We start from the raw sequence: 20,760 nt of genomic DNA, 5'->3' as shown, positions 1-20,760 counted from the left end.
GGCTCATGTGTTTGTTTTGTAGCAGAGGCGGACACAACACGAGAACAGATTCATTCACAGATTCATTTAATCAAGGAAATAGTTTAAAGGTACAATAAAGAGCACAAAGTCAGAGCAATCAGACCTCTGCATTGTGCTCCCAAAGCACCATGGGAAATTGAGCTGAATTGTTACAAAAGAAAAGTTCACCACAACACAAAACCACATCTGAATATAAGTGAATTTGCCACCACTCCATCTTTGTAGTGCACTGAGGAGTGATACTTTAAAAAAAAAAAGTGGCTGAGATAAAGGTTGTGAAACATGAGAGTGGAAAAGGAATCACACACGTATTTAAAGACAAAGTCTGGCATTATTCTTAATTTGTCTTACAGTCAAAACATGTCCTTTTTCCCCAATTCTTTCTGGCTTGGTGCTTAAAAATGAACAGTAAGGGAGGGTCACAATAGCATAGTTTCATATTATTTTTTGAAAAATGCCAAATCATGTCCTAAAACAGCTGGGCACTCAAACAGGAGTAAACAGGGTATTTGTATGGGATTATTTCCAGTTGTGGATGAACACACATTTAATACAGATTCAGCCACACAACAGTGTAAATTTTATGAACTAAACATAAACTACAGTGCCCATGGTCATGCTAATGAACTAACATGTCTCCAAGTGCAACAGTCGGGCTCACTGATGTCTTAACAGCTTTTGTTGATATTAAAAAGACATTAGAAATATAGAAAATAAGATCTATCATTCTTTTGCCAAACAACAATACCTGTTGGTACGATCAATTCACTGATGGATTCAGTCTTTTCATGGGATTTGTCGACAGTAAGACATAAAATTTAGAATAACACCAGCTTTATCCTCTGAGGAAGGGGAGGAGAGACAGAGTGCTGCAGAACTGTACATTTCCTGTTTACCATTAAATATCAGGAGAAGAAAACATAAATTGATAGACCTGTCACAGAGGGATGAGAGCTCGTCTCAGACCGGTGAATACAGCCTCCATAGCAACGCTGCATCTCTCTCTCAGTGCCTAATTATTGCTTTGAATTTATGCCATTTCGTTGCAAATGGAACAATCTATTGTGAACTCAGCAAATTAAAGCCCCCAGTGTGAGACTGGTTTAACAACAATGAAGAGCGGAGTTAATGAAAGCTCATCAAGCATATCAAACAAATATTCTAATGAAATAACATAACTCAAACTGTTTGTTTGTATTTTAAAAAGGTCACAATTACAATAATTTTGTCTCAGGTTGTCGTTTTTTTTGGGGGGGGCCAAATCTGTGGATATAATAAGAGACAGACTTTGACGATAGGGGTTTAGGCATAGATGAAGTTCTGGGACAAGGCCTCAGGGAAGGCGGCGGGAGAGGTTCAGATGCATTTGCTCATGCAGCGTAGCAGCTCCAGACGCAAAGCGATGCGTGTGTGCCATCCGAGCGGGAGGATGCGGATGTAACGCGCCACAATGGGCGGCCGCAGGAGGTTCTGCACAGACGAGGAGCGGTCAGAGTTCCCATAGAACACCTGAGGAGAAAGGAGAGGGATTAGTTCAGACTGTGTGTACTGCTTTCTACATCCAAGCTACTGCTGTTTCCACTAATTATAATAATAATAATAATAATAATAATGATAAACTATTATTATAGGGCTGCACCAAACAATTATTTTTCATTTTTCAAATACTCAATGAGCTCTTTAGTCTACAAAAGCAGAAAACAAAAGAAAAAAAAGGTTACATTTGCAGCTCCAGTTTTTTTTTCTTTTGCAGAATAACCAAAAATGGATGTAATTTATGAAGGTATTAAGTAAATAAAAGCAGTTTATTTCCACTTTTGGGAAGCTGGATAAAATGATACAAACAATTACATGATGAAGGACCATTGTTGGCGACTTATTTTTTATAAATCAACTATTTAATTAATGGAGCATCGTAGGTGAAACATCCAAAATAAAACTCACATACTCAATAAGTAAAGACAGTAACAGATCACATTTCATGAAATTTGATTAGTAATCATATCACCATCAGGTCGAACAGTGTAATTTTTTAAATGGCATAACTGTTTGTCAAGATGTCCTTTTGTTAATATCAAAATGAGATGGGATGCTACCTCTAGCTTCACGTTTTGTTTGGGGCACATGTATTCTACTTTCATTCCTGACTGGGTTGGACTCACCCTGTTGTTTCCAGTCTGGTCTTTGTAATAGATCCAGTTGAGTTTTTCGTCTGAGCGGTACTGAACGCTGTACTTGGTGATCCACTCGTCGGCATCACAGCGGCCCTGAGTCAGGATCCCTGACACCACCATCACTTCCGTCAGGTCGATCTGCAGCCACTGACTGTTGTCCTGGAACTTAGACAGCCAGGCACACCTGGAGGAGAGACACAAACATGGGACATACTGCAGCTTTACAACATGTATGCTCATGTGGACAGTGGTTGAGTGTTTTCTTAGAGAAGATATCAGAGGTTTATGGATTAAAGGAGATAAGAAACAGGTTGACATTTTGAGTGGTTAGCTGTCCCAGTAAGTCATGAAGGTATGACAGTACTAGACTCCAAGCAATGAAATGTAGTTCAGTCATCATAGTTTAATTGTTTACACCTGTGTTTTTGTAACTTTTGATCTCTAGTTTTGATAATCATATAAAAAAAACTGATCAGAATGAATAACTGAACTAGATTAGGAATCTAAGGGCGCCGTGTTACAGGTACCATATTGTGCTCATTTTCAGGTTCATAATTTTTTTTGGTTGTCTGATAGAGAAAAAGGTTTATATGCTCTGATGTTGAAAAAAAAAATATTTTTCTCACACCGTCAATGCAGCACCTCTATTCACCCTTTGTCTGAATGCTCCGTTTTAGTTTCTGTCTCTTTAAGGCCAGTCTGTTCTAATTGGTCAGCTCACACAGGCCTGAGCAGGCACCGCCCACCATGTCTCCACATCAGTTCACATCAAAACTACTGCTGTTTTTTCAACCATGGCATTGCTGGGGGCATGGCAGAGAGTGGTGTCTGTAAGTTGTGACATCATAACCTTATAGATCTGCTAAACAAGGGCTTTTCACAGTATTTACAGTACGTAACACCTGGACTTGCTTTATTATAAAAAAAGACTTTCTTTCTAAAATATGAGACTTTTAAGGCCTACAACACATAACTGTAACGTCCACAGAGCAGCCTGCTGATCTTTGTTTCATATCACTGTTATATCAATTTGTGATATTTGAGAGTCTTTTATTCTGGAGGACACATTTTATTCCGTACTCAAAAAGTGTGTTTTTAGTATGTCGACCATTTTGCTTTTTTTTGCGGTGTTTCTTTCTCACCTAGCTCTCTACATGAGGGTTGATGTTGTTTTATCAATTATTTCTTATATTCTGTTTTACATCTATGTTTTGTGGGGCTTTATTGTTACTTTTACTACTCTCTTCTTATATCTCCTGTTACCTCCACCAAGGCAGTTGTGGTTTCACCCATGTTGGTTGGTTGTTTGTCAGCAGGATTACACAAAAAGTACTTGACAGATGTCCATGAAACTTGGATATAGGAAGGGTCTTGGGCCAGAATGGACCACATTAACTTTTGGTGCGGATCCAAATAGAAATCCAGATCTTTTGGATTTAAGTGTTTTTTGTTTTATGGTGGATTAAGCCTGAGTGAGTTAAAGGGGACTTTTGTGCCTTGGCGGAGATATGCACTCTGTGTACATTCTAGTATGTCTTCTTCTTTTTTTTACAGAAATATACAGGGTTTAAGGTTCTCTTTATGCATTGAACGTTTTAATACTATTGCACCTGTAACCACACCAAACAGTGACTTGATGGGTAGCAGGAAGCTGCCTACTGGAGGTTTGCTAACACAATATTTTCAGGGGGTGTGAAGTGACCACATATTATATAGGATAAAGGTTAAGTTCCCAGACTGATGCATATCAAAAGTCCACTGTATCAGTTGTTTGTGTGGTTTATGTGAGAATCAGAGTCAGATGTTCCATTTAGCATGTTTCCTTGCATTGCCTGTCTTATGTATATTTTAGTGTTTTAAAGCAAGAACATATTGCATGTCAACCTCTCTAAATGCACCTTACATAATGAGAGCTGAGTTACGTTTTCTCAGAGTGCGCTTTTTTCTAAAATTGTTCCTCACAGATGGCAGCAGCCCAGCCATTTGTTTATTAGGGTCTTTTTCACTGAGACAGAACAGTCAACCACGCTTGGCAGAAGCCACATTTTGCGAGTTAAATTAAGACAAATCTCAGGATTTATTGCAAGAGCTCGGGAAAAAAAAACAAGCAGCAAATGTTTTTTTTACTGGAAATAATACGTTGACATGTTGGTCTGTACCTACCCGAAGCCCTGACTGTTGAGCCGGGCCCTGCTTGGGAGCCATGAGGAGAACCAGCCGGTGTACTGTTCCTGGTTGGAGCAGGTGATCTGGTCTGGATTCACTGATCCGGCCTCGAATCCCAGAGGCTTGTGGTAAGGACACTCTGCAAGAGGATAAGAGACAAAGTTATTAGGTTTATCTGATATCACCATGTTGGTGTGTCCAAAAGCATCATAATTAAAGTTGCTTTCTCATGTTTTTTTATTCAAATACATGTCAAAAAGCTCTGTATTCCAACATCAATCACTGTTATGGAGTGTTTTTTTTCCTGGATTCTTTCCGAAGTCTCTAAGATATGACAATACCAAAACGTAGATTCTTAAATTGAATCTCTTTTTTTGTTTGTCTCTGAGAATCTCTCACACATGATATTTTGAATTTGAGGTGCCATGAATAACTGGTATTGACAATATCCATGATATTTAAAAAATGTAATATTTACATTTTGTTCAAAATAGACATGTGACAATAAATCGTTTCTGTGTCTCTCTGTTCACGCTTCGTTAAAGTGGGTGGCGGAAATGCACCTTAACGCTGGTTGCCAACCATCACACAATGGAAAAATAAGCAGCAGTAAACTGTTAGCTAGCTAGTGTGTTTGGCATGGATCTGCTGTGTGTCTGCTACTTATTGATTAACAACTGTTGTGCAAAATCATGTGGAAAACAAAAGACATTTATGGTGACATAGACCCTCTCTCCACCTCTTTAAACTTGTATGACAAATTCCAATTCATTTGACAAAAAAAAAACAGACAAAACACACTCAAAAAACAAAATCTTTCTTTTCAAAATTTCAATATATAATATTGTTATCATGAATTATTTTGGCCAGGATAAACGTCCAGGAAAAATCTGATGAAGTACAGATAGTATTTCTCAGAAAATGTGTTACTGAAAAAGCACACTATCCAGCTAAAAAACTTTTTAGGAAGTGAAGAGAAGAGAAATCTTTCAAGAAAAGGGCTTTGTAGTCTTAAATTTGTGTTTGACAGTTTGATCTGTGAATATTTTCTCTAGTGCAATATGTAGCGGCTGTGTTTGTAATAAATTCAACCTTTTAATAGCATTTAATTTTCAGTTGAAAGACTGGCTGCGTGGATTTCGCACTGAAATGTGACCAGCAAGTGATCATCACTAATCCTTCCTTGCCTTAGGTGCTTAAATTTTAATCTCTTCATCCTCACACCCTCCTGCTCATGAAGCCCCCCGCAGTCAGCAGGCCCAGTGTGACCTGTATCCCATCCTAAAAGCCTACAGTTTAATTCTCCACAGTGAGAGATCAGCGATGTCCATTAGGGCGGCAGGAAGACAGATGGTCATGTTCTACTCTCCACAGCTTTAGCTCCGTGTTGCTCCCGTGTTTGGATCAATCTGCCCTCTCACTTTACACTGGAATCGCACGAGAGAAAGCCCTTTGTTGACGTTGAGTACGCATTATGAAAACATGAATGGCAGGGCTGCACTTGAGTGAGTTTGTCTCCCTAAAGTTTCACGGGGAAAAAATAAAATAAAATCCGCTGTTGAAACCTGCTGCGCTTTTGTTTACTACTGGCTTAAGCCTATCTGGCACAGGGTCACATCCTGTCTAATCCCAGTATTACAACGCATACAGCAGCAGCAGCAGTAGCGCCTGTGTGAGTCAGGAGATAAGTGTTTGCATAACAACACCGTGAGCGATGCTGGAGTCCTCCTTAATGTATTTCACGACTAAAATAAAACATATTCAGGACGACTTAATGGGGAGAAAACCAAGAGGTGAGACACGAGGAACTGGAAGTTTGCCCCACTCGTCATTTATCATCACAAGGTCCATGTCAGGGTAATTACTGGTTTCTGTGATTGTGCGATTGGCACAGTCTATTAAGAGCCCTGACATCTGAGTGTCATGTTCTGCGATAATGATGATCTGCTGAACTTCTTTCTCCCCTCTGTCACCCGTTGCCATGTGATTTGTGGCTCAGTTGACATGTATTGAATGAGCGAGGGAAACCCTTTCACTGTACATCAGCTCTGCCTTCGTCGTCTCTTCAAGCACGACACGATTCAAGTCTGATCTTTATATCCGAGCCCGGCGAGGCTTTTTGTTTGTGTTTGAGCTCTAAAAACAGATTTCACTGCACACACACAGAGATTTGGTGGAAAGTTAAACCCTGGGCCAAGTCCTTAACGTGATGATGAGATGTGATGAGATGAGATTTCCATCTGCTGATGAATCTGATGTGATATGAGCTGCTAATGGATGTCATGGTGGGATTATATGGTCAACTGCTGTTTTTACGGTTTAAAAATGAACCTTTATTTTCAAACACGTGAACACTTATGGTTAACGCTGTAAGACAGAGCACCTTGAAACAAAAAATCTGCCACATATATCCATATTATTGTCCATGTATCTGTCTATATTATGTGGTGTTTTAATGCAGATTAAGATCCAGATGCAGACCACATTTTATCATTGAATGAAGGTAAATTTAAAGGATGCACATTTCTGTTTCTTATCAAGGCTCCATCTGCATCATCTTCTCTGAGGATGTCCAGTGGAGCATGTCCACCCTGTGGTGTCAAATCTGGAGGCTAATGCATTCATGCATGTACATGTGCAGTATATATAGAGATTCTCCATCGTTATCACACACACGCAGTTTATCTCGTCATGCATGTGCTTTGTCGATATTAAAAGATCTGTTTGGCAATCCACAGGAATTCACCCAGCAACTAGTTTAATAGTCATTACATTATTTCTCATAAATAATTTTTTGACAAAATTCTCCCAAATTTCGTGGTTTCAGCATCTCAAATGTGAAGATTTGTAGCTTTACTTTGTCTCATGTTAAAGTAAATTTATTTTTCAGGGGGCATACCATTAACAAAAGTCTAACCAGTGACAAGGACCGAAAATTCACAGATTCATGCACCAGAAGAAAACTTCTGATAAGATATAACAATGCCTACACGTGTCATCTCTGTCAAATAAACTGATGGATAAAAGATTCACATGTTGAAAATTATGATTCCACTAAGAAGAAATTCTGCAGATTCATTCCCAATGAGAAAAAAATAACCTTTAGCTGCAGACCTACTGCATTCCTTATTCTCTCTGTCAGCGCCATCATCTGAATCCAATATTACCATTTCTTTAATAATCATGATATTAGGAATGAATCAATATATAAACTAATCATAAAAAAGCCAGTTAATTAGTAGGTCAAAAAAAGAGAGACTGCAAATTACCTGCGGCTACAAGCCCTACATACGATGCACCGGTTGCATTTAAGATCTGACGATGACTAAATGTCTCTCCTAGGCTCATCATTCATCACCGCTTTCAAAATGTACGTTACTTTAAAAATACTATTACTAGTTTGGTGAATTCATTTCATCATCTCATCAACAAACACATAAGTGGGTCAGAGAGTGGCCTTATTAGAGATAAAATCAGAAATCTGTGCAAATAGTGTGACAAAAAATATGTTTGAGATTCAGGTGCGCTGTCACATATCTTTAAGAAAGAGAGAAAACTGTATTTGATGGTTGTTAAGGTACCTGGCATGCAGTCCACTCCACGCACCATTGAGCCAGTCCCAATGGTGGAAAACTCAGTCGGGGCTTCTCCTCCTTCACAGTCACATTTACAAGACCTGCTGGTCCACGCCTCCGACACTCCCGCCTCATTGAAACACACACAAACAACGTTAATGGAGTAAATCTAAAGCAGCATCATGTAAGTGTCATTATTCTAAAACACAGCTGGTTTGCAGAAGAAAAAAAAATGTTAAGAAGCTTCTTAAGTCAACAGCAGATTTCTTCAATGGAAATTATTTGACATTGACCAATGTCAGGAGAACTAACTCAGATGTTTTAATGTTCATGTTTCAATGTCAAATGTCTGTACGCCAACACTGCTGATTTGAACGTTCTAAGAGTTCTATCGTCTCTGAAATCTTTAACTGTTGCTGAGGTTTCTTCGTACCTCTTGAGCCTGAATGCTGATAAACACTGCTCAGGCAGATGGACACAAGGACAAAACAAACGCCAGCCAGCCGAGGAAGCACAGAGGAGGAGGAAAAAACAAACTGTTAGGACACAGTAGACACTGATTGTAGCAAACAAAATCTGTGCATCAGTCTGTCATTTTCAACATATTAAGAAAAGGTAAATAGCCACAACACAGACACAGAGAATCAAGTGTGAGCTCACCATAGGGAAAGGATTACTGAGGAAATCTGCTGTATTTGTCAGTTCTCAGTTAGGAATCAGTTTGTTCTCTGAGTTTCAGAGATTTATCCAGTTTGAGTTAGGCCTTTAAATATTTACAATCCTAAATCACTCAGATTTTGAGCTCACAACAACCAGAGTGTCAGGGCTGAAATCTCACCGTTAGTTCCCAGAAGAAGCAGGGCCACCAGGAAACGCTGCACATTGAGAGCCATCTTCCAACCCGCTTCAAACCAGACGAGACCGACTGTGGACTGAACAACCAAGCCAGCAGTGGTAGAGAGGCTGGATTACAATAATCCACAGGACGCTAATGGCCTTACCTAATGCCGTCCTTATCTGACAAAGCCCCTCCTACAGCTGTTCACGCACCACCATCAACGACCCCCAGCACCACTGCTCATTCTGGAAATCACAGGGGTCAAGTCCAAAATCCTGCAGGAAAAAAAACACAAAAGCTTTGGTTTTGTCGGTTATGTGACAGATTTGGGTTGTGTGTGCAACCATCCAAGTGTGAATGTGTGCGCAAGAGAGTGAGCGGGAAGGAGCTGGAGGGTGGTGATGGCCTCCGCTGGGCCTCGTGATCCAGATAATTGACCAGAAGGTCTAGTTTTGGGTGAATTTATAGCTCTCCTTGTGTATTTGGTGCATTTAACATTTGTATCAACATGTTGCGTATAATGTACCAAGACAGAAAGAAAGAAAATCCAATAAGGGAAAATAAAAAGAAGACAGCCAAACACCTCAGGATTGTAGCCAACCTTTCCTTTCCACAGGGTTCCCACAGATACAGCAATTTTACCACAGTGTGACAACAGGCGGGAAAAACACAAGTGGAAATAATAATGATTAAAAAAAGTAAAGGAGATAAAAAGACAGTTATCAGTTTTTCACAGACACCCAGGGGTACAGTATATGTTAAATTCAGGTGATTCGAATCAAATGTTTGTTTCTGTTAAAAAAAAGAATATCAGTTGATATTGTTAGATCTTTTTATATAACTTCAATATTAATATTAATATGTATTCTATTTAAAGACATGTAAAGATTCAACATATCCTCGATTTGCACAAAACATATACAGCTGTCATTTATTCTGGCAGTTAGGCTTCTCTAAATATATAAACCCTTTTCACAGCAGACATTTTATTTGTCAAAACAGGAAAAGCACAGGTGTGATTTCTGACATCTGTGACGGCTTCACTCCACTTAGTTAAACTTGTTTCAGGGCTTTGCTATCACGAACGCTGACTGACTGACCTGGCTTCCCGGGAAACTTAATGAAGACTTCGTTCCACCGCTGCTTTTTCCTGCTTTGACAAGCTGAAATGTTTGACGTCACTACGGTCTATTGTAAAATGAGAGAAAAAACTCTAAGTGAAGTTTTTCACTTATAGTAACTACATTTCCTGCCAAGACGCGATCATGATCAGATTTCTATTATCTCAAGAATCAGATCAGGCAAAAGTGACAAATAAAATCCTCCTTTAATCTTTAATCTCACAGTGAAAACAGGAACAGATGGCAAAAATCTACTTGCCAAAAAAGGGATAACAATTAACCTTTGATATATCTAAAGAGTTAAAAAACAGATAAATAAATAATATCTCAATAATATTTCTTTTTTTCAGTCATGTAGGAGGAGACGAAAGTCTTGTATAAACATAAAGGAATTTCTGTACATTTACAGGTGTTTTGTGTTTATTAATTTAACTTGTTTCATGAGTTCTGAAATATTGTAGATTATGTAAAATGTTGATTAAATTGTGTTCCATCACCCGTCGTGTTCCTGTGCACATTTGACTTTTCTCTGCGCTGTAAGATACTCAGGCTGAAGACGTCTGAACTCACACTGACGGTCTCAAAGCCTTGTGGGTGAAAGTAATTAGGCCTAATTAAAGCAAAGATGTTTTCAATTTGTGTTCATCAAAACATCCCTTTCACTCCTCACACACTCTTCTCCACCCAGCTCTGACTCCTGCTCTCCTTCTGAAGAGGCTGCTGTGAATCTGATCAGTCATATCATTTGATTTTGTCAGTTGATTTCTTTCAGTCACTGTGTGTTTTTGACTCGACTGATCCGGCGGAAATGAAGGCTCCTGTCAGAGCAGCACGCAGGATTCCTTCACAAACAAAAAGGAGGATCCGAGCTCACTCCACTCTCATCTACAGAGCTCACAAAGAGGCAAGAAAGACAGCAAAATGACTTCTGTAGATGAGTGGTGTTTAAAACGTGACCAAATATTGTTGATTTTCATCACTGGTCACAATGCTTTGGATCAATGCCTCTGATCCTAAAGAGCTACTTTTCATCTCTCCAGCAGGTCGGTCCGGCCGGGATGAGGAGTCCAGACTTTCTGAACAGTCAGCTCAGTTTCCCCAGACCAGTGCTGCTCAGACTGGTGAGCTCAGAGGCTTCTCGGCTGTCGAGGACCAACAGACTAAAAGCTATCACTGTGCAGGAGATTAATGCCGCTGTCACACTTGTACGAAAGCGCATACGTACCAGAGCTGCTGCATGAGGATCTGAGTCTGAGCTCTGCAAGAATGTCATTTTTATTAACTTTTTATTAACTTTTATTATTAAAGAGTCTGTATACATTTGTTATATTGCGTTTCACATGATGATGCAAAGTCATTTAACACAATAGATGTAAGGGCAGGTTTTGTCAAGTTCTTCACGGGAACTCCTGATGTGGTACATACTCGAGTCATTTTGCTTTGTCTGGTTGTGTATACCAGATAAAATGCTACACACACCTTGTCGTATTGCTGTGTGTTGGTGGTTGCACCTATTAGCACAGGAAGTTTGGATCAGGATGGGAAGGGGCTAGCTAGTTAGCATGCAAACCTCAGTAGATATCCCTGCAACACAATGGCCATAATGTAAAAACTGCCTCCATTTCTTTACATTCTGCTGGGTAAGGGTCTGTTTTTTTAATGTGTTTTTTTTCTACATTCTGAAGTAAATCCCCCATCTACTTCAGCATAAGAGAATGCTGCAATGCTGTTTTGCTGCAGAAATGTTTTGAGGACTTCACCCAACTTTTCATTAGCTTGAGGCTGAATAGTTAATGACAGTTTTTTTTTTTTCTATCATTGGGTGAACTTGTGCTTTAGTGTGCTTTGCCAACACATGGATGTTGACTCTGGGTGTGGGTGTGTATCTGTGTATTAAACAGGCTTGTAAAGTTTTGAAAAACTGTAGAAGCTGTTCAAAGTCTAACCCTTCACTCACCAGAAAACTAATTTTAGATTGAACACTGACCTGCTACTTTTTAAGTGACGCCCCTTCCAATCATTTCAGAGACACTTTGTATGGTGGCGAATGGAGAGAGGGACGTTCTTTTGATCCGCTTTTAATTGTGTCACACATGCAATGTTTGTCAATCTCAAAGATGATTTTATTAAGTCAAAAGTCTGAAACTAATTACATTTACATAATGAAAACATAAAGATTAGACAGCCAATAGTCGCCTTAGTGAAGTTGTCTCAGTGAACGGTCAACTAAACCTGTATCTTAACCATTGTAGCGCTGGTCTGGTATATTAGCTTGCTCGTGAAATACCTCTCACAAAACTGTAGTTGTCAATATGGCCAGTTTTATCGTGATTTTCACCTTTTGATAGTACTTCATCTTTGCCTGGGTTTTTTTGCCCTCGGCTCAGCTTTGATCCAAATGAATAAAACATCCAGTGGTGGCGCATAAAATAAAGATGGAATAAGGGATGTTGTCTATTCAAGGATGTTTTATCATTGGACACGGTGTAGGAGGCGGAGCCCCGTTCATTCCCATGAAAGCTGCTCAGTGGTGTTTTGAAGCCAAAAAGTTCGGCTTCCTGGCTATGAAGATACCTGGATTGCTGACCGAGTCGGATAACTTTCAGTTTAGCGTTTGACTAACTTGAATGAGGATAAAATGATTTATTGTTGTGGCCCTTCCAGACTTTCCAAATGCTGTTGGACCATATGGCTCAATGCATGATAGTGAAATGAGTCATTCTGTGGGGGCACAGTTGCCAAGTCCGCTTATTATAAGCGACTTTGGGCTTGTTTTTCTGTAAAGTCACTTATAAATATTGGTAGCCGCGGGCTGCGGGTTTTTGGGCTTGTTGTTAAAGTGTTCCTCTTCCTATTGTATCTCATGTCATATTGTTTTGAAGTCCTGGAACTAAAACAAAAAAGGATCATAACATATAAAAACAATAATAAATACAATGATACAATGCAATACATTTCTGGATTCGCGGTGATATTTATGTGTGTGTGCAAAGTGTAATAATCTTTTTCTTTTTTTTTCTTTTTTCTTTTTTTTAACCACCAACGGAGAAGTCTCTTGTTTTGGGCTTATTTTCATAGGCCCGCTTGCTTGTTTCTCTCGCGATATCTGGCAACACTATGCGGGATGTGACATTCAAAATAATTTATCCCTGTTATAGTCACTTTTTTACCAATAGGTGTTTTGCTGTTTTCTGTTACAACTGTTTCAGGCGCATTCATGACATAAAACGTGACGTCAGTGACGTACAACGTGACGCTTCAGATGAAAAGAAGTGGGAATGAGGTCGATAGGCGATTTTAAGCGGGTTGTACGAGTTAAACAATTTCGGTGGAGAAGCGGTACTTCTGACTTTAATTGCGCCAAACTGTGACGTATTTGACTTGAAAAAATATCATGGCACAACTCAAGCGGGATCAAAATGTATTTATCTCTCTCGTTCACTACAATGTTCCTCTGAAATAAGGTCCCGTGAGGGAAACCGGACTGGACGTGACGACTGTTACAATCCACAGGAACTTTAATATTGTCGTCAAAAACTAAAGTATAATGATCCAACTCGTCCCTGGGAAGCTCAGCTGCAGAGTGAACAGAGTGGTGGGGGCAGTAACCTGTTGAACACCTCAGAGGTGTCTTTAGGTGGAGCAGCGGGTCCGCCCCGCTGTGTACGGTGGTTTCTGTGGTTTCCTCCACCTGTAGTCTCCGCCTCCTTCCTGAGCCCTCGGCTTCTCCAGCAGCAGCAGCAGCAGCAGCTCCTGCACCGTCCACAGCTCCTCTGCTGCCGTTACTTTACCTGTTATACTTTAACCTCTTCATAACAGTCATTTAGAGGACACGCAGCAGGAAGTTTATCTTGGTGTGTGTTTGTGTGTGTGCGCGCATCACATGGATTGCGTGTCCCATTCATGATTTCCGGTGGATCGTGCGGACAACAAGCAGCAGGTAGGAACCATAAAAAACAAACAAACAAAAAAACCCCACTGTGCTGATGTTCTAGCACCGAATGCGTCAGATGATGTTTCCTGAGTGTGATTCTGTGGGTCAGTTGAGCAAAATGATGCGTAATGATTAGTAATCAATCAATAATTAGTATTTTTCCTACAGTTTGATTTTTTTTTCTCTGATGTGTTCAAAGCATGGTGCTGTTTAAGAGTGTTGAAGCAGCAGCCATTTGAAAGCTTCATTTGATTCCTCCTGCTCCGTTGTTATGGTGTGTGTGTGTGTGTGTGTGTGTGTGTGTGTGTGTGTTCCAACTGAATACCCATTTTTTAATGCACATTTGTTGGAATAAAGAAGAAGGGAAATCTTTCACCGAAGTAGTAAAGTATGGGATTCATAATGTAACTCAAAGGAGCTGTGTGTAGCATTGAAAACGACATTCAGTCTTAATATTAGTGACTCAGAAATATTCATTTTTTTCCAGTAACTTAATAAACAAGGAGAGAAGAGGGGAATAGGTCCACAGAACACTGTTCGAAGCTAGACAGGCGGCAGAGTCCGCCAAATATAAACAAAGTAAAACGGTATGAAATTGTGTTGTCCTTTTATGGTCAGTTTGTGTATTTAGTTTGTCTAGGCACAAAAATCAAACAATGAGGATTTTCACGTCTGATTAAAATGTCTTCCACCAAAACTACATAGTGCACCTTTAAGTAAAATTATTGGTATCAAAATGTAATATTTCAAAATCTTGAATTTAAAAATGACAGAATAATGTATGTTATAAAATTAGACTATAATTACAACTGTTGAGGTCACTCTGTGCATCACTTTAATGATTTGAGGTCGGACAGTTTTCTGGCTGATATCTGTCTGTCACATATATGTTGATATCAGCATGTTTGCCGATATGAAACCTTTTTTCTTTACAGAACATAATACAGAAAAAGATGCTTGGGGTAAATGGATTACATTTTCAATACAGTTTATTTATTCAGTGCACTGATGTCATTTTGGACAATAAGGTTTATTGCTGACCTGTATTCAACCTCCCTCATGGAATTTTGTCACAATTGTTCCGCATCTGAGGGATCTTCAAAAAGTGTGTCTTTCTGTGTATTTGAGAATATCGGTATCAGCATTCACCCCAAAAATCCAATACATCAGGCTCGGACTTTATGTACTGTTGGGTATCTAGTGAAATTACCCCCAGGAATCAATAACAAATCTTATCTCAAACCTTAATTATTATAATGTATTTGTTGATTGTATTAAGCATTTTTAATCACAGTCCAAAAAGTAACACAAGTTATGAAATAAGTGTTGTGGAGCAACAATACAAGATTTGAGCTGTAGTGGAGTAGAAGCAGAAAATGAAAGTACTCAAATTACAAATGACAAATTGTACTCGAAGTGTACTTACTCAAGTCTACTGGATTAAACCAAGGTCACTGCAAAATGGACTGATCCTTCCCAAATCAGAAATAAATGAATACATGATACAAAGGTACAAAAGTTAATTTAAAGGTAAATAAATGCTGCTGCTGTGACGAGTGTTTCTACTCTGACATCTAACAAACCAACCTTACTTCTCAGGTCTCGTCACAGCTGTCACATGCCACCAGCCAGATGTGACCCACTGCTGCAAAGCGTGGGTAAAGACTGACTGATATGACCTCGGGACCCCCTCGTTGGTCATAATGGGATGTGGCACCTCCGTTGCTACGGAAACACAAGGGAAAATAGTAGACACAGGTAAATATACTTTTCCTTCAACAAAGAAAACAAGAGTCACATATTGTCCTGTCAACAGGAAAATGTGGTTGACATGTAGACGTGTTGCCCCCGAGGAAAGGCGTGAAGAAACACCCTGGCATCAAATTAGAGCAGACAGGATGGCACACTTGGTCTGTGGATAGACGAGCACAAACAGGTCATACATGTTGCACACTAATGATGAGCAAGCTAACTAAAAACTTACAGTAAATTAGGCTTTTATTATGAATAATATAAGCAAACATATTTTCATGTCCATACACAGTTTTTTTTTCAAAGATTTCTCAAATCACAGTTAAAGCCCTCAGTATACCGTACACCTTGACAGCATAGACCCTTAAACATCTATTGCTCTCTGCTTAGTCCAGGTGCCTCTTTTATAAGATATGTTCTTTTGATATATATAGATTGATATTTAAACATTGATGGTGTTTTTCAGTTGAACATTAAAAGCATTTTTATACGAATCACATTTGTAACTTTACACACCTGTGATCTATAAATCTCAAATCAACTGAAATTGATGGTGTCTGCCAGCACAAACGAAGGTTTAGTCAGAAATAACCATGGACCAAAAGAGCAATTCAAACTTTTTGGAAGATGAGATCACAGCGATCGTAGAAGAGACTGAAACCAGACAACACGTATTATTCAGGGGACTAAATAGCAGGTTGACGAGTGTGGTTGCTGCTGCACATTGTTTAAGTCAAGTCTAGACTTTGTTTTGAGATGAGATCATTTCCAGGTTAAAGTAAAGTTGTTGTTTTTAAAAATAACTGCTTATGTGTGGTTTTCCACTTTTATTCATAGATAGTATTTATTGTTTAAAGGGTAACTCCACCAGTTTTCCACTTTATAGTATGTTTACAGGTCTGAAGGAGTATTACTGCATATGTGGGGAAAAAAAAAAGTTAAAAGTATTTTGTGGCTTCAGAGAAGGCTGGATATAATCTGATAAATTACCTCCATTGGTGTCACTCAGTGGCTATGTTGCATTGTGGATAATGAAGGCGCCTGGTTTTGAAAAGGAAAAAGAACGGGTAGAATAAAAAAGGTAATATCCCTGGTTCTGCTGTATTGATTTTTATCAGTATATGTAGTGTGTAGTGTAGACTAGTGGACTGCTTTTCAAAACCTGGTTCCTACATTACCCACAGTGCAATTTAGTGAGTGACATCACTAGAGGCAAATTTTCAGATTAGGTGCAGCTTGCTCTGGTGCCTCAAAAGGCTTTATACTACCTTCTTCACATATGCAGTAGTATTCTCCAAGACCTTTTAACACACTTTAAGGTGTAAATTGGTGGATCTTCCCTTTAAGTACTTGTTTTGCTCAGTTTTAATCGTTCTCCTCTGTGAAGCATTTGGTAACATTATTTGGGGAGTGCTCCCTAAATTGTTAATTTTCCCAGTAGTCGAGACAGAAGTATTTTACTCATCTCACTGTCACACTGTGTTGTATGAATCTGATGGTAATTCATTTTTGCAGTTGTAACTCTTCCCCTGACTTGTTGCACACACACACCCCAGATGTTTGACAGACGGTGCTTTGCTCTTCTTCAACGTCTGTCTTCTCTCCTCTCTTTAATGAGTGCCGTTTCTCCTGAAAGCTCTCTTAATTTGCTTAGCTTTTCCAGTCCCACTGTCACTCATGACCTCCCCTGTGTCTTGTTATCTCTCTCCCTATATGTTTGTGCATGTGTGTGGGTGCTTGTGTGTGTGTGTGTTGCCTCGCACATGTTTTCATTAATTACCAGCTTCTAATGCTGAATTGTAGATTTTCTTCTCACAGATGACACAGTGAAGACTTCCAACCCGGCTCTGAGTAAGAATCCTCTCATCTTTATAGATCAATCTGTCACATGTTACGTGTGCATGCATCCGTGTGTGTGTGTGTGTGTGTATCTGTGTGTATCTGTGCACGTTATTCATATTCACCTCTTGCTTTTCACATTGCTTATCATCAACAGATGCACTGGATCAGTGTCAGTTCTTGATCTAGAAACACAGTAAAGAAATATTTCTGTCCAGAGCTGAAGTGTCTCCCATGTTAATTCATGAACTGTATGTACGGTATGTGACTCCACGTATTTAAACATGTCCTCCATCTAAATAGCTGGTGTTTTGTCGTAGCTTTAAAGTCAGCCGTTTTGATTCAGCGATGGTACCGGCGCTACATGGCCCGCCTGGAGATGAGGCGCAGGTACACCTGGAACATCTTTCAGTCGATCGAATATGCCGGCGAACAGGACCAGCTACAGGTGACTCTCAGCACAGGCATTTCCATCTCAATAAAAAGCCAGAATAACGTGTTGCCAGGTAAATGTAACCATGACCTTGGCCTCACATTTCATGTATATGAGCTGACTCTTATGTCAGCAGTGGAGGGGATGATGATAATGTTACAATGGTGGGACGGTTGCCAAGCCAGAGACCACTGAAGAAGAATGGATATTTTTCAACCGTGTTTGTGCAACAAACCCAGATATTTTTGACACGATGCCGGGACATTCTATAGACATGTCTGTGGCGACAAAAGCGGGTGATTTAATCAAAAAACGTAGACTACGTTTAGTAACACACATTGTCACAACACTAAACAAAACTTAAAGGCTCTCTGTGTGACAGTTTGTTGAATGTGTTTTTCATTTTTCCGTTGGCCACAGCGGAGCGGATTGTGACTTGATGAGAAAAATGAGACCTTCCCTGTCTCTCTCTCTCTCGGTTGCCTCTGGTCTGTTGTCCGGTACAAGCCTGTGGACGATTTATTTAAATAGTTTAATGCTGCTGGACTCTAGATGTTTGTTAATGTCTGAGTGCCTCTCTCCAATTTGCTAACAAATAGCAGCAGTGGCTAACGAATGTTTAGGAATGGTTAAGTTAACCAGAACCCCTTTTAAAGACATTTTCAATTGTAGCATAAAGAAGATTTCATTTGTAACGTGTGTGTGGTTTGCAGTAACGTATCTTGCCAACATTTGTTCTGGTGACTGGGTTGATAAAAACTGAAGTAGATGGGTGTGCTAATTTTCAAAAGCCGTATCAAGCTTGAACATATTTTGTCTTTATTTCTTCAGCTCTCGAGTTTCTTCAGTTTTATGCTCGACAACTTCACTCAGCTGAATGGAAGTGGGCCAGGTAAGGAGCGTAAAACAGGCCATCTAAATAATGTATTGAATAGATAGATCTGATTTCATCGTGCTATTTTGAAAATGTTCATTTATAATTTTAACAGTGCTGCCATATGGATGTGATGTAACACATTTAAGTGAATTCAGCGACTACAGATGTTTTCTACATTGTTATTTTGTGTGTGTGAAGCTTTCACCTTCTATTCATATATTTCATTCAGCTTTAGATGTAATTTTTTGGTTTGTTTATGCTGGTATGCTATTGTGTGATTCTTGATAGTCAAAAAAAAAAAAAAAAATAGTAAACTGAGAGCTGAAATTGTATTAATACATTATTTCAACAAGTTTATTAGTCAGTGTTAAGTGGTTGTTGTTTTGAACGTGTTCTAACACAAAAGGATTATATATAGATGCATTTTTCACCTCCATTAGATTCACACCGGTTTTGTTCGTCATGTCTCTGTATTTTGGTCTGGATTAGAAAACCCATTGCGTACACCCTGTTGCTTAGCAACTCCCGTGAATGTGGAGGCCAATGTGTCGGTGTGTTGCACCGACACAGCTGTGGCTTAAGTATGTTCTGACCCACTCATCCAGCAGAAAAAAGCATAATGCTCCACTGACAAGCTCATCCTTAGGTCAGCCCTTGTTGGTGAACATCCACTGTCCTCCTCGCAGGTTTTACATTGACTCAACATAAGTCACCAGAAGAGGCCAGACTCTGTTGTGTGTGTTTATTCCGCACAGCATCTGTGTTTGTAAGCGCATGGCAGAGAAGAGGACACGTGATGGTTACTACAGGGGAAATAGAACAGAGGAATACGCCTGTAGCTGAATGTCTGTTCATGCCTTGTTTGTTGGCATAAATTAGAGGCCGTCATTTTTTTCATTAGCATATCGGAGTGGTCTTTTAATACAACAGTGAGGCTGCACAGAGCTGGATGTGGCGCTGTGTCAAGCTGTTCATTAAAAAGGATCTACAAATTAAAATCTGTTTATAGAACATGCTTTAGTTCATTATATATATATATATATATATATATATATATATATATATATATATATATATATATATATATATATATATATATATATATATATATATATATATATATATATATATATATATATATATATATATATATATATATATATATATGGGTTGATCAGGCTTGAGTTGTCATATGTGTACATGTGTAGTTTTTTCTTACATTGGGTGTTAAATTGCTCTACATTCTAACAATACTCACTGTTATATAGTGTTTGGTCAGTCGCTGTGTCTCTCCTCCCTCTGCTCTTGAGTAAAAGAGAAAATACATTTTCTGGTATTCCTATAAAAGAGATAATAATAGCCCTAACAGCAGTATTTGATTACCTGAATACTTTCATTTGCAAGGCTACACTAGTATAGCACAATATAAGACAGATTACACCTACTTCATAAATATTGCCTATTATTAACAGTTCAGTGTTTTACAGTGGTTTTATGTTTCATGAAAAGATGCTGTACACCAGCAGGATTAGATTGTTTGTATGTATGTATGTTCACTCGGGGTTTTCCAGACTTGATCTCCCAGCTGCTGGACCCAGTGGTCGACCCCTGGTTAGACAGAGAGACCTGCTACAACTTGATCCAGATTCCTGAGTCGTACGCCGGCCCCCGACTATCGTTTCCTCTCTCTGTGTCCGATACGAATGCTCTCCTCAATGCGTTCAAGGAACAGCAGGTACAGTATCTGGGTCTTTTCTTTCTTACTTACTCTTTTGATTGTCTGGTTTAGCACATCTTCTGGGTGCTTTTAGGGACTTTTTTCTTTTCTTCAATGCAGACTCTGCATGCCAGATACGTTCTACAGCTGCTGTACGAGACCAAAAAGCTCCTCAAACAGATGCCCAATGTCATCCACTTGTCGACATCCTACGCCAAAGAGATCACTATATGTGGTGGGTGACCGAGACCTCAGTTCGTTCATTCAACAATTTGCTGCCTTGCTGCTGCTGCTGCTTCATTTCACAGCACAG

The 20,760-nt window shown here is 39.3% G+C and overlaps 2 protein-coding genes across 4 annotated transcripts in view; one reads left to right on the top strand and one right to left on the bottom strand.

Annotated features, from left to right (window-relative positions):
• Positions 1-49: 49 nt before the first annotated feature.
• rs1a (retinoschisin 1a) lies at positions 50-9,153 on the bottom strand. Its single transcript, XM_030413904.1, has 6 exons — positions 8,775-9,153; positions 8,370-8,395; positions 7,943-8,066; positions 4,359-4,500; positions 2,184-2,379; positions 50-1,530 (listed from the first exon to the last, which is right to left on the bottom strand). The coding sequence occupies exons 1-6, from the start codon at positions 8,827-8,829 to the stop codon at positions 1,378-1,380; spliced, it is 696 nt and encodes a 231-aa protein (XP_030269764.1). The 5' UTR covers positions 8,830-9,153; the 3' UTR covers positions 50-1,377.
• A 4,404-nt stretch (positions 9,154-13,557) lies between these two features.
• Positions 13,558-20,760, top strand: part of ppef1 (protein phosphatase, EF-hand calcium binding domain 1) — a 36,846-nt gene continuing 29,643 nt past the window's right edge. The window contains exons 1-7 of one of the 3 annotated variants that reach the window (XM_030415050.1): positions 13,558-13,835; positions 15,429-15,587; positions 17,400-17,432; positions 17,741-17,868; positions 18,685-18,745; positions 20,302-20,465; positions 20,568-20,682. In XM_030415050.1, the coding sequence (XP_030270910.1) occupies positions 15,533-15,587; positions 17,400-17,432; positions 17,741-17,868; positions 18,685-18,745; positions 20,302-20,465; positions 20,568-20,682 (556 nt within the window). In that variant the 5' untranslated portion in view covers positions 13,558-13,835; positions 15,429-15,532. The other 2 variants (XM_030415049.1, XM_030415051.1) reach the window with 2 other exon arrangements.

This window comes from Sparus aurata, chromosome 4, assembly GCF_900880675.1.
Source record: "Sparus aurata chromosome 4, fSpaAur1.1, whole genome shotgun sequence".
Classification (NCBI taxonomy): domain Eukaryota; kingdom Metazoa; phylum Chordata; class Actinopteri; order Spariformes; family Sparidae; genus Sparus; species Sparus aurata.
Note: the sequence above shows the minus strand (reverse complement) of the source record. Positions and strands in the feature narration are given on the sequence as shown.